This window comes from Nerophis ophidion, linkage group LG04, assembly GCF_033978795.1.
Source record: "Nerophis ophidion isolate RoL-2023_Sa linkage group LG04, RoL_Noph_v1.0, whole genome shotgun sequence".
Lineage (NCBI taxonomy): Eukaryota > Metazoa > Chordata > Actinopteri > Syngnathiformes > Syngnathidae > Nerophis > Nerophis ophidion.
In genome coordinates, this window is record NC_084614.1 from 10158380 (window position 1) to 10172358 (window position 13979).

Consider the following 13979-nt stretch of genomic DNA (forward strand, 5'->3'; position numbering starts at 1 on the left):
ATAATGAATCAGAGTCAATGATATGAATTATTATTGACGTATTCAAGCCTTCAATTATTTTACATCTAATATTCTACTTTGTAATATTTTTGGGGGAAACTATTGCATATTTTGTGTTTTTGTCATAAAAAAAAATAGTTTTCTGTGACAAAAGGGACAAAAATCAAGCGCCCAAAAAAATGTGAAAAATAATAAAAAATGTATAATTGCCAAGTTGAAAGTAAAAAAAGAAAAGTATCACTTACTTTTAACACTTTTATGATCCCTAAAATGTTATTGTTTTTTTTTTTCAAACTGTCATTGTTAAAAAGAAATAATAATGAATCAGAATCAATTATATGAATTATTGACTTATTCAAGCCTTTAATTACTTTACATCCAATATTCCATTTTGCTATATTTTGTGGGGAAATTATTGCATATTTTGTATTTTTGCCATATAAAAACAAAGTTTTCTGTGAAAAGAGACAAAAAACCGACACAAAAAACCGTGAAAAATATTAAAAATTTATAATTGTTATGATGAAAGAAAAAAAGGAAAATTGTGACTTATTTTTAACACTTTTATGATCACTACAATTTTATTGGGATTTTTTAAAACTGTCATTGGTCAAAAAACAAAAGTTATAAAGTCAGTCTTGATATGAATTATTGACATATTTAAGGCTACAATTACTTTACGTCAAGTATTACACTTTGTAATATTTTGGGGGGAAACTATTGCATATTTCGTGTTTTTGTCACAAAAAAACAAAGTTTTGTGTGACAACTTCCACTTGAAAATATTTTTGGGGTAAAGTATTGTGTATAATGTGTGTTTGTCATTAAAAAATATATTTTTTAATGACAAAAAGGGAATACATAAAACATTTGTTTTTGAAACGTATAATTGACGGATACAACTTAAATTGATCTAAAGATTTAAGCGTTAAAAGTAAAAAATAAAAAATGTAATGTATAACTTATTTTTAACACTTTTATGATCTCTAAAATGTTATTGGGGTTTTTTTTTAAACTGTCTTTTCTCAAAAATTAATAATGAATCTGAATCAATGTTATGAATTTTTGAAATATTCAAGCCTTCAATTACTTTACATCCAATATTCCATTTTTTAATATTTTTGGGGGAAATTATTGCATGTTTTGTGTTTTTTTCATTAAAAAAAGTTTTCTTTGACAAACGGGATAAAACCCCCACAAAAAAAGATGAACAAAAATAAATATGTATAATTGTTATGTTGAAAGAAAAAAAGGAAAAGTGTGACTTATTTTTAACACTTATGATCCCTTGAATTTTATTGGGATTTTTTTAAAACTGTCATTGGTCAAAAAACAAAAGTTATAAAGTCAGTCTTGATATGAATTATTGACATATTTAAGGCTACAATTACTTTACATGTGTTTTTGTCACAAAAAAACAAAGTTTTGTGTGACAACTTCCACTTGAAAATATTTTTGGGGGGTAAAATATTGTGTATTATGTGTGTTTGTCATTAAAAAAAAAAAAAATGTATGACAAAAAGGGAATGAAAAAAACGTTTGTTTCTTAAACGTATAATTGACGGATACAACTTAAATTGATCTAAAGATTTAAGCGTTAAAAGTAAAAAAATAAAAAATGTAATGTATAACTTATTTTTAACACTTTTATGATCTCTAAAATGTTATTGGGATTTTTTTTAAACTGTCTTTTCTCAAAAAATAATAATGAATCTGAATCAATGTTATGAATTTTTGAAATATTCAAGCCTTCAATTACTTTACATCCAATATTCCATTTTGTAATATTTTTGGGGGAAATTATTGCATGTTTTGTGTTTTTTTCATAAAAAAACAGTTTTCTTTGACAAAAGGGATAAAACCCCCACAAAAAAAGATGAACAAAAATAAATATGTATAGTTATGTTGAAAGAAAAAAAGGAAAATTGTGACTTATTTTGAACACTTTTATGATCACTACAATTTTATTAGGATTTTTTAAAACTGTCATTGGTCAAAAAACAAAAGTTATAGAGTCAGTCTTGTTATGAATTATTGACATATTTAAGGCTACAATTACTTTACCTCAAATATTACACTTTGTAATATTTTGGGGGGAAACTTGCATATTTTGTGTTTTTGTCACAAAAAAAACTTAAGTTTTGTGTGACAACTTCCACTTGAAAATATTTTTGGGGTAAAATATTGTGTATTATGTGTGTTTGTCATTTAATTTTTTTTTTTTTATGACAAAAAGGGAGTGTGTTTGTCATTAAAAAAAATATTTTTTCATGACAAAAAGGGAATAGAAAAAAACATTTGTTTTTGAAACGTATAATTGCCGGATACAACTTAAATTGATCTAAAGATTTAAGTGTTAAAAGTAAAAAAAATTAAAAATGTAATGTATAACTTATTTTTAACACTTTTATGAGAGGGACCCTTTTGGATCCTTGAGAATATTATTGTTATTGCTCAAAAAATGTTTTTATGAATTATTGACATATTCAAGGCTTCAATTACTTCACATCAAATGTTACACTTTGAAATATTGCATATTTTTGGGGGTTTGAACATGAAACAAAATATTAAAAGGTAAAAAATGAATGTGTTGAAAGTAATAAATAAAAAAAGTGTGACTTTTTTTTAACACTTTTATAAATGGGGGCCTTTTTGGATCCCTGAGATTTTTATTGGGATTTTTTTTTTTTAACTGTCATTGTTCAAAAATAATAATTAAGCAAAATAAATGTTATGAATGATCGACCTATTTAAGGCTCCAATACCTTAGAGGTTAAAAAAAAATCCATATATTGAATTGGAAAATGACAACTATGTTTATATTTTCTCAGGGGGAAGTTTGTAGAGTGGAGAAGTAGGAGCACATAACAAGAAGGAATGTGTCAGAGGCAGACTGACCAGTCTGACAGAAACATTTCATTCTTGTCATCTGCTGACTTGATAATGACTTCTTGCACTGATAATGACTTCTTGCACTCACTCAACCTTTGTAACTACCAAATGTAAGCACGTGTCCATACCACCACTCTCCTCTTGCTGCGCATGAAACCCCCCTCAAGAGGCATGAAGTCTGCAAAAAATTTCTTTTAAGGGCGATAAAGTGCGCAAGAAACTTCTTTAAAGTGGGATAAAGTGCGCATGAAAACCCCCTAAAGAGGGAAAAGTCTGCAAGAAGCCTCTTTAAAGTGGGATAAAGTCTGCATGAAAGCTCTTTAAAGTGGGATAAAGTCTGCATGAAACATCTTTAAAGTGGGATAAAGTCTGCATGAAACCTCTCCAAAGTGGGATAAAGTCTGCATGAAACCTCTTTAAAGTGGGTTAAAGTCTGCATGAAACCTCTTTAAAGTGGGATAAAGTGTGCATGAAAGCTCTTTAAAGTGGGATAAAGTGTGCATGAACCTCTTTAAGGTAGGTTAAAGTGTGCATGAAACCTCTAAAGTGGGATAAAGTGCGCATGAAACCTCTTTAAAGTGGGATAAAGTCTGCAAGAAACTTCCTTTAAGGGCAATAAAGTGCAAAAAAACTCTCTAAAGTGGGACAAAGCGTGCAAGAAAACCCCCTTAAAGTGGGATGAAGTGTCCCTGAAACCTCTTTGAAGTGGGATAAAGTGTGCATGAAACCTCTTTGAAGTGGGGTAAAGTGTGCAAGGAACTTCCTTTAAGAGCGATAAAGTGTGCAAGAAACCCTTCTAAAGTGGGATAAAGTGTGCATAAAACCTCTTTAAAGTGGGATAAAGTCTGCATGAAACCTCTTCAAAGTGGGATAGTGTGTGCATGAAACATCTTTAAAGTGGGATAAAGTGTGCATGAACCTCTTTAAGGTGGGTTAAAGTGTGCATGAAACCTCTAAAGTGGGATAAAGTGTGCATGAAACCTCTTTAAAGTGGGATAAAGTCTGCAAGAAACTTCCTTTAAGGGCAATAAAGTGCAAAAAAACTCTCTAAAGTGGGATAAAGTGTGCAAGAAAACCCCCTTAAAGTGGGATAAAGTTTCCCTGAAACCTCTTTGAAGTGGGATAAAGTGTGCATGAAACCTCTTTGAAGTGGGGTAAAGTGTGCAAGGAACTCCCTTTAAGAGCGATAACGTGTGCAAGAAACCCTTCTAAAGTGGGATAAAGTGTGCATAAAACCTCTTTAAAGTGGGATAAAGTGCGCATGAAACCTCTTTAAAGTGGGTAAAGTATGCATGAAACTTCTTTAAAGTGGGATATAGTGTGCAAAAAATCCTCTTTAACGTGGGATAAAGTGTGCAGGAAACCCTTCTAAAGTGGGATAAAATGTACATGAAACCTATTTAAAGCGGGATAGTGTGTGCATGAAACCTCCTTAAAAGAGAGATAATGTGCATGAAAGCTCTTTTAAGTGGGATAAAGTCTGCAAGAAACTTCCTTTAAGAGAAATAAAGTGCAAAAAAACTCTCTAAAGTGGGATAAAGAGTGCAAAAAACCCCTTAAATTCGGATAAAGTGTCCCTGAAACCTCGATAAAGTGTGCATGAAACCTCTTTGAAGTGGGGTAAAGTGTGCAAGAAACTTCCTTTAAGAGCGATAAAGTGTGCAAAAAACCCTTCTAAAGTGGGATAAAGTGTGCATAAAACCTCTTTAAAGTGGGTAAAGTGTGCATGAATCTTCTTTAAAGTGGGATAAAGTGTGCAAAAAATCCTCTTTAAAGTGGGATAAAGTGTGCAAGAAACCCTTCTAAAGATGGATAAAATGTACATGAAACCTATTTAAAGTGGGATAGTGTGCATGAAGGCTCTTTAAAGTGGGATAAAATCTGCATGAAACCTCTTTAAAGTGGGTTAAAGTGTGCATGAAACCTCTTTAAAGTGGGATAAAGTGTGCATGAAACCTATTAAAAGTGGGATAGTGTATGCATGAAAGCTCTTTAAAGTGGGATAAAGTGTGCATGAAACCTATTAAAAGTGGGATAGTGTATGCATGAAAGCTCTTTAAAGTGGGATAAAGAGTGCATGACACCTCCCTAAAGTAGGATAAAGTGTGTATGGACGCTCTTTAAAGTGTGCATGAAAGCTCTTTAAAGTGGGAAAAGTCTGCCTGAAACCTCTTTAAAGTGGGTTAAAGTGTGCATGAAAGCTCTTTAAAGTGGGTTAAAGTGTGCATGAAACCTCTTTAAAGTGGGATAAAATCTGCATGAAACCTATTAAAAGTGGGATAGTGTGTGCATGAAAGCTCTTTAAAGTGGGAAAAGTCTGCTTGAAACCTCTTTAAAGTGGGTTAAAGTGTGCATGAAAGCTCTTTAAAGTGGGTTAAAGTGTGCATGAAATCTTTTTAAAGTGGGATAAAATCTGCATGAAACCTCTTTAAAGTGGGATAAAATCTGCATGAAACCTCTTTAAAGTGGGATAAAGTGTGCATGAAACCTATTAAAAGTGGGATAGTGTGTGCATGAAAGCTCTTTAAAGTGGGAAAAGTCTGCTTGAAACCTCTTTAAAGTGGGATAAAATCTGCATGAAACCTCTTTAAAGTGGGATAAAGTGTGCATGAAACCTATTAAAAGTGGGATAGTGTGTGCATGAAAGCTCTTTAAAGTGGGATAAAGAGTGCATGACACCTCCCTAAAGTAGGATAAAGTGTGTATGGACGCTCTTTAAAGTGTGCATGAAAGCTCTTTAATGTGGGAAAAGTCTGCTTGAAACCTCTTTAAAGTGGGTTGAAGTGTGCATGAAAGCTCTTTAAAGTGGGTTAAAGTGTGCATGAAACCTCTTTAAAGTGGGATAAAATCTGCATGAAACCTCTTTAAAGTGGGATAAAGTGTGCATGAAAGCTCTTTAAAGTGGGAAAAGTCTGCTTGAAACCTCTTTAAAGTGGGTTAAAGTGTGCATGAAAGCTCTTTAAAGTGGGTTAAAGTGTGCATGAAACCTTTTTAAAGTGGGATAAAATCTGCATGAAACCTCTTTAAAGTGGGATAAAATCTGCATGAAACCTCTTTAAAGTGGGATAAAGTGTGCATGAAACCTATTAAAAGTGGGATAGTGTGTGCATGAAAGCTCTTTAAAGTGGGAAAAGTCTGCTTGAAACCTCTTTAAAGTGGGTTAAAGTGTGCATGAAAGCTCTTTAAAGTGGGTTAAAGTGTGCATGAAACCTTTTTAAAGTGGGATAAAATCTGCATGAAACCTCTTTAAAGTGGGATAAAATCTGCATGAAACCTCTTTAAAGTGGGATAAAGTGTGCATGAAACCTATTAAAAGTGGGATAGTGTGTGCATGAAAGCTCTTTAAAGTGGGAAAAGTCTGCTTGAAACCTCTTTAAAGTGGGTTAAAGTGTGCATGAAAGCTCTTTAAAGTGGGTTAAAGTGTGCATGAAAGCTCTTTAAAGTGGGATAAAGTGTGCATGACACCTCCCTAAAGTAGGATAAAGTGTGTATGAACGCTCTTTAAAGTGTGCATGAAAGCTCTTTAAAGTGGGAAAAGTCTGCTTGAAACCTCTTTAAAGTGGGTTAAAGTCTGCATGAAAGCTCTTTAAAGTGGGTTAAAGTGTGCATGAAACCTCTTTAAAGTGGGATAAAATCTGCATGAAACCTCTTTAAAGTGGGATAAAGTGTGCATGAAACCTATTAAAAGTGGGATAGTGTGTGCATGAAAGCTCTTTAAAGTGGGAAAAGTCTGCTTGAAACCTCTTTAAAGTGGGTTAAAGTGTGCATGAAAGCTCTTTAAAGTGGGTTAAAGTGTGCATGAAACATTTTTAAAGTGGGATAAAATCTGCATGAAACCTCTTTAAAGTGGGATAAAATCTGCATGAAACCTCTTTAAAGTGGGATAAAGTGTGCATGAAACCTATTAAAAGTGGGATAGTGTGTGCATGAAAGCTATTTAAAGTGGGATAAAGAGCGCATGACACCTCCCTAAAGAAGGATAAAGTGTGCATGGACGCTCTTTAAAGTGTGCATGAAACCTCTTTAAAGTGGGATAAAGTGTGCATGAAACCTATTAAAAGTGGGATAGTGTGTGCATGAAAGCTCTTTAAAGTGGGAAAAGTCTGCTTGAAACCTCTTTAAAGTGGGTTAAAGTGTGCATGAAAGCTCTTTAAAGTGGGATAAAATCTGCATGAAACCTCTTTAAAGTGGGATAAAATCTGCATGAAACCTCTTTAAAGTGGGATAAAGTGTGCATGAAACCTATTAAAAGTGGGATAGTGTGTGCATGAAAGCTATTTAAAGTGGGATAAAGAGCGCATGACACCTCCCTAAAGAAGGTTTAAGTGTGCATGGACGCTCTTTAAAGTGTGCATGAAACCTCTTTAAAGTGGGATAAAGTCTGCTCAAAACCTCTTTAAAGTGGGTTAAAGTGTGCATGAAAGCTGTTTAAAGTGGGATAAAGAGGTTGGATCAGTCCAGGATTGTCGACAAAGGAGCTGTGGTCGGGTGTCATACTGAGGCCACAGGAGGCGGGGCCAACATGGCCGTGTGACAGCAGAGAGTCAGGACTCAGGATCACTAAAGGCTGCTACACACCAAAACATCTTTCAAATATTTCACACAAATATTCCTCAAACCTTGGCGTGAAGCGGCTTTGATTATTTTTGTGCGTGTGTGTGTGTGGTTTACGGCCGTCAGCAAAGAAAATTCCATAAAGTAGCCGCACCGTTTTATAAGCCGCAGAGTTCAAAGCGTTGGGGAAAAAGTCTGGAATTGACGGTATGTTTGTGTGGTGTGTTGAGGCACGGAGGGTGTTCTCCTGGACAGGAGGTGAGAAATGATCGCCACCTGACCCGAGGGCTTAATTACACCATGCCGCTCCCCTTGGCGCCACAGGCGGGTGACACCTGTTGGCACACCTGGGCCGCCCCTGCTCATGTATCGCCAGAGAGCGCGGGGATGGTTGGCGGACTCACCACTTTGGCGTGGGGGTTGCGGTTGTAGTAGATCCTTTTCTGCTCGTCCATCCACACTTCGGCGGCCCGCACGCTGTTGGCCAGGGCTTGGGTGCGCGGGTACGGCGCCTTCTTGGGGAAGACGTGGCCCACGTGGGAGCACGGGTGGATCTCCAGGCTGCCGCCGCACTGCCAGATCTGCGGGTGGAAGAGAACCGGTTAACCGAGCCCCGCTTCGCCGACGCCTGAAACCCGACGCACGTTTTTCCAGAACCTGAGACACGGGAAGGCACGCCCGCGTTTGAAATGCTGCTCGGGTAATTGGCGACTCAAAATTACCTGGGAGCGTGCCGCCAGACGAAAGTTGCGTCCGTGTCGCAATTACAACTTTCAAAAACCTGTATTGGAAGGAGTTGAAATCCATTTAACCCAAAACATAACCATTTAAAAAAGAAACATAAAGATTATGGCATGAAAAACAACACAATGGAATGTAGTACAAATAAACAGTAGTTTAATGCAATACAGCATATAATTGGAGAAAGCTGTCAGAAACACCATCAGCAGCTTTTTCCTGCACTTGGCTGGTGTGCGGAAAAACTAGCAGTGCCACGCTCCGTGTCCGCCCTGAGATGTGTAGGTCGTGAGTTGCCGATTGTATTGTACCGTATGTCCCGGCAAGAAATCTGCGTTCAAAAGACTCCGGCTTATTAGTGATTCCTAGAGCTCAAAAAAAGTCTGCGGGCTATAGAGCGTTTTCCGTTCGGGCTCCAGTACTCTGGAATGCCCTCCCGGTAACAGTTCGAGATGCTACCTCAGTAGAAGCATTTAAGTCTCACCTTAAAACTCATCTGTATACTCTAGCCTTTAAATAGACCTCCTTTTTAGACCAGTTGATCTGCCGCTTCTTTTCTTTCTCCTATGTCCCCCCCTCCCTTGTGGAGGGGGTCCGGTCCGATGACCATGGATGAAGTACTGGCTGTCCAGAGTCGAGACCCAGGATGGACCGCTCGCCTGTATCGGTTGGGGACGTCTCTACGCTGCTGATCCGCTTGAGATGGTTTCCTGTGGACGGGACTCTCGCTGCTGTCTTGGATCCGCTTGAACTGAACTCTCGCGGCTGTGTTGGAGCCACTATGGATTGAACTTTCACAGTATCATGTTGGACCCGCTCGACATCCATTGCTTTCGGTCCCCTAGAGAGGGGGGGTTGCCCACATCTGAGGTCCTCTCCAAGGTTTCTCATAGTCAGCATTGTCACTGGCGTCCCACTGGATGTGAATTCTCCCTGCCCACTGGGTGTGAGTTTTCCTTGCCCTTTTGTGGGTTCTTCCGAGGATGTTGTAGTCGTAATGATTTGTGCAGTCCTTTGAGACATTTGTGATTTGGGGCTATATAAATAAACATTGATTGAGTGATTGATACCCCGGCTTAGTCATACCAAAGACTATAAAAATGGGACCCATTACCCCCCTGCTGATTGGGCTGGGCCTTGCTCAGGTGTATCGTCAAATTGGTAAGACGAGGGCAGCCACTTAAGGAACCCAAAGGCCGTTTGTCGCAATGGAAGGTTTGGGCCGGGCTGTGGGATTACAGACTGGGGCGATTTCTGAACTGAATCGCAAGACGGATCACATCATAAAAGCTGGTTGAAAAGGGAAAAATTGGATACGAGAGCCAGCATGGACATATAGAACAGACAAGCTGTTGTAATGTCTGCTCACGGAAAGACAAAAATCCTAATCTACGATTTGACTCCCTCGAATGGCCTTGACGCTGCAACAACAGGAGCGGGCTGTTCTGACAACATCCCACGGAGGATTCCTCAATGATGGACCCTTTTGACCTCCCTCCCTTCTTAACAACACCTGGAATCAAACTTTTGCTTGCATGCAGAACGGCCCCAGGCCTATGGACACTACGTCGGCACACCCAAGACAATGGGCATATTCACATGAACCCCTATCCTATCCTATCAAGGGGTGGAATTGGGGGGTTAAATCACCCAAAATTATTCCCGGGGGCAGCCCCCGCTGCTGCTCACTGCTCCCCTCACCTCCCAAGGGGTGATCAAGGGTGATGGATCAAATGCAGAGGAAAAATTTGTGTGACAATCATTGGTACTTTAACTTTACCTGCTTCACCACGTTAGCTAGCGACACGCTGAAAACCGTATCACGATAGAAGGGTTTAATATTGGCCGATATCGATAATTGACGTTTTTTATGACCTATGGAAAATAAGGACAAGTAGGAAAATGTAATAAAGTTAACATTATTTTTTTAAATGTAACCTTCCTCTCATTACAATCCCCTCAGCTGTCAAAGCAGAAAGGAAATGTCAACATAAGCGTTGCATCTTGTTTTCATGGGTTATGTCAACATAAGCGTTGCATCTTGTTTTCATGGGTTATTAGACCCTTTTTTTCCTCATCCCCCCCGTTGTTTACCTGTATCTCACCTTTTTTGTAAGGGGTGCCGGAAGTTGGCAGACAGGTCAACAATCCTGTTCTGTCTCCCTGTACTGTTTGATCCTGTTCCGTCTCCCTGTAATGTTTGATCCTGTTCCGTCTCCCTGTAATGTTTAATCCTGTTCTGTCTCCCTGTAATGTTTGATCCTGTTCTGTCTCCCTGTTATGTTTGATCCTGTTCTGTCTCCCTGCAATGTTTGCTCCTGTTCTGTCTCCCTGTAATGTTTGATCCTGTTCTGTCTCCCTGTAAGGTTTGATCCCGTTCCGTCTCCCTGTAATGTTTGATCCTGTTCTGTCTTCCTGCAATGTTTGATCCAGTTCTGTCTTCCTGTAATGTTTGATCCTGTTCTGTCTCCCTGTAATGTTTGATCCTGTTCTGTCTTCCTGCAATGTTTGATCCTGTTCTGTCTCCCTGTTATGTTTGATCCTGTTTTGTCTCCCTGTAATGTTTGATCCTGTTCTGTCTCCCTGTTATGTTTGCTCCTGTTCTGTCTCCCTGTAATGTTTGATCCTGTTTTGTCTACCTGTAATGTTTGATCCCGTTCCGACTCCCTGTAATGTTTGATCCCGTTCCGCCTCCCTGTAATGTTTGATCCTGTTCTGTCTCCCTGTAATGTTTGATCCTGTTCCGTCTCCCTGTAATGTTTGATCCTGTTCTGTCGCCATGTAATGTTTGATCCTGTTCTGTCTCCCTGTAATGTTTGATCCTGTTCTGTCTCTCTGAAATGTTTGATCCTGTTCTGTCTCCCTGTAATGTTTGATTCTGTTCTGTCTCCCTGTAATGTTCAATCCTGTTCTGTCTCCCTGTAATGTTTGATCCTGTTCTGTCTCCCTGTAATGTTTGATCCTGTTCTGTCTCCCTGTAATGTTTGATCCTGTTCTGTCTCCCCGCAATGTTTGATCCTGTTCTGTCTCCCTGTTATGTGTGATCCTGTTCCGTCTCCCTGTAATATTTGATCCTGTTCTGTCTCCCTGTAATGTTTGATCCTGTTCTGTCTCCCTGTAATGTTCAATCCTGTTCTGTCTCCCTGTAATGTTTGATCCTGTTCTGTCTCCCTGTAATGTTTGATCCTGTTCTGTCTCCCCGCAATGTTTGATCCTGTTCTGTCTCCCTGTTATGTGTGATCCTGTTCCGTCTCCCTGTAATATTTGATCCTGTTCTGTCTCCCTGTAATGTTTGATCCTGTTCTGTCTCCCTGTAATGTTCAATCCTGTTCTGTCTTCCTGTAATGTTTGATCCTGTTCTGTCTCCCTGTTATGTGTGATCCTGTTCTGTCTCCCTGTAATGTTTGATCCTGTTCTGTCTCCCTGTAATGTTTGATCCTGTTCTGTCTCCCTGTTATGTGTGATCCCGTTCCGTCTCCCTGTAATGTTTGATCCTGTTCCGTCTCCCTGTAATGTTTAATCCTGTTCTGTCTCCCTGTAATGTTTGATCCTGTTCTGTCTCCCTGTTATGTTTGATCCTGTTCTGTCTCCCTGCAATGTTTGCTCCTGTTCTGTCTCCCTGTAATGTTTGATCCTGTTCTGTCTCCCTGTAAGGTTTGATCCCGTTCCGTCTCCCTGTAATGTTTGATCCTGTTCTGTCTTCCTGCAATGTTTGATCCAGTTCTGTCTTCCTGTAATGTTTGATCCTGTTCTGTCTCCCTGTAATGTTTGATCCTGTTCTGTCTTCCTGCAATGTTTGATCCTGTTCTGTCTCCCTGTTATGTTTGATCCTGTTTTGTCTCCCTGTAATGTTTGATCCTGTTCTGTCTCCCTGTTATGTTTGCTCCTGTTCTGTCTCCCTGTAATGTTTGATCCTGTTTTGTCTACCTGTAATGTTTGATCCCGTTCCGCCTCCCTGTAATGTTTGATCCCGTTCCGCCTCCCTGTAATGTTTGATCCTGTTCTGTCTCCCTGTAATGTTTGATCCTGTTCCGTCTCCCTGTAATGTTTGATCCTGTTCTGTCGCCATGTAATGTTTGATCCTGTTCTGTCTCCCTGTAATGTTTGATCCTGTTCTGTCTCTCTGAAATGTTTGATCCTGTTCTGTCTCCCTGTAATGTTTGATTCTGTTCTGTCTCCCTGTAATGTTCAATCCTGTTCTGTCTCCCTGTAATGTTTGATCCTGTTCTGTCTCCCTGTAATGTTTGATCCTGTTCTGTCTCCCTGTAATGTTTGATCCTGTTCTGTCTCCCTGTAATGTTTGATCCTGTTCTGTCTCCCTGTTATGTGTGATCCTGTTCCGTCTCCCTGTAATATTTGATCCTGTTCTGTCTCCCTGTAATGTTTGATCCTGTTCTGTCTCCCTGTAATGTTCAATCCTGTTCTGTCTCCCTGTAATGTTTGATCCTGTTCTGTCTCCCTGTAATGTTTGATCCTGTTCTGTCTCCCCGCAATGTTTGATCCTGTTCTGTCTCCCTGTTATGTGTGATCCTGTTCCGTCTCCCTGTAATATTTGATCCTGTTCTGTCTCCCTGTAATGTTTGATCCTGTTCTGTCTCCCTGTAATGTTCAATCCTGTTCTGTCTTCCTGTAATGTTTGATCCTGTTCTGTCTCCCTGTTATGTGTGATCCTGTTCTGTCTCCCTGTAATGTTTGATCCTGTTCTGTCTCCCTGTAATGTTTGATCCTGTTCTGTCTCCCTGTTATGTGTGATCCCGTTCTGTCTCCCTGTAATGTTTGATCCTGTTCTGTCTCCCTGTAATGTTTGATCCTGTTCTGTCTCCCTGTTATGTGTGATCCCGTTCTGTCTCCCTGTAATGTTTAATCCTGTTGTGTCTCCCCGTAATGTTTGATCCTGATACTTGTTTTGGAAAGCCGTGACAGCCGAATTTTCTTGTTCTATTGGCAGATAATTTTGCTTAGTTCAAATAAAATACCCCTCATTTTTGTATTTTTTTTCCTTGTTTTTGAACACACTGCTATGTAGTACTGCTACGTAAAGTACCAATGATTGTCACACACACACACTAGGTGTGGCGAAATTATCCTCTGCATTTGACCCATCTTCCTTGTTCACCCCCTGGGAGGTGAGGGGAGCAGTGAGCAGCAGCGGTGGCCACACCCGGGAATCATTTTTGTTGATTCAACCCCCAATTCCAACCCTTGATGCTGAGTGCCAAGCAGGGAGGTAATGGCTCCCATTTGTATGGTCTTTGGTATGACTCGGCCAGGGTTTGAACTCAGGGCGGACACTCTAACCACTAGGCCACTGAGCAGAATTCCTCCGCACTGTCCTAGCTATAAGCTAATGCTAATGCATCTCCCGAGAGTCAAAACACTCCTCTTACCCTGAAGGACATCTCCAGGTTCTCTCCTCCCCACACCTCCATTCCAGTGTCGTACGTCCCCAGGTAGTGGAAATACTTCTTGTCGATGGAGAGCAAACCACCAGCCATCGTCGGAGACCTGAGGGCGTGGAAGAAATCGTGTGAAGGATGACTCACTTTGAAGTGTGTAGTGTCCGTTTGTCTATTCCGCCCATAAAACTCAATAAATAATCCAAACGCACCTAGAATACTCTGTTTACATTTAGTGAGAAGTATTAGAGATATTGTTATTATAAGTGCTAACGCAGACAGACTATTTATAGATTATGTAAAGATTAGGTGTATAAAAATTCAGTGTAAAAAATAAAATCAGTGTAAATAAATTGAGTGTATAAAAATTAAGTGTGAAAAGATTCAGTGTATAAAAAT

General features: G+C 39.3%; 1 protein-coding gene across 2 annotated transcripts in view; it reads right to left on the reverse strand.

Annotated features, from left to right (window-relative positions):
- Window positions 1-13979, reverse strand: part of galnt12 (UDP-N-acetyl-alpha-D-galactosamine:polypeptide N-acetylgalactosaminyltransferase 12) — a 51780-nt gene that overhangs the window by 17716 nt on the left and 20085 nt on the right. For both annotated transcript variants that reach the window (XR_009806397.1, XM_061897001.1), the window contains 2 exons: window positions 13572-13689; window positions 7851-8027 (listed from right to left, as the gene is read on the reverse strand). Coding sequence is in view for 1 of the 2 variants with exons in the window: in XM_061897001.1 (XP_061752985.1) it covers window positions 7851-8027; window positions 13572-13689 (295 nt within the window). In the remaining variant the exon portion in view is untranslated. The remainder of the gene's footprint in view (window positions 1-7850; window positions 8028-13571; window positions 13690-13979) is intronic.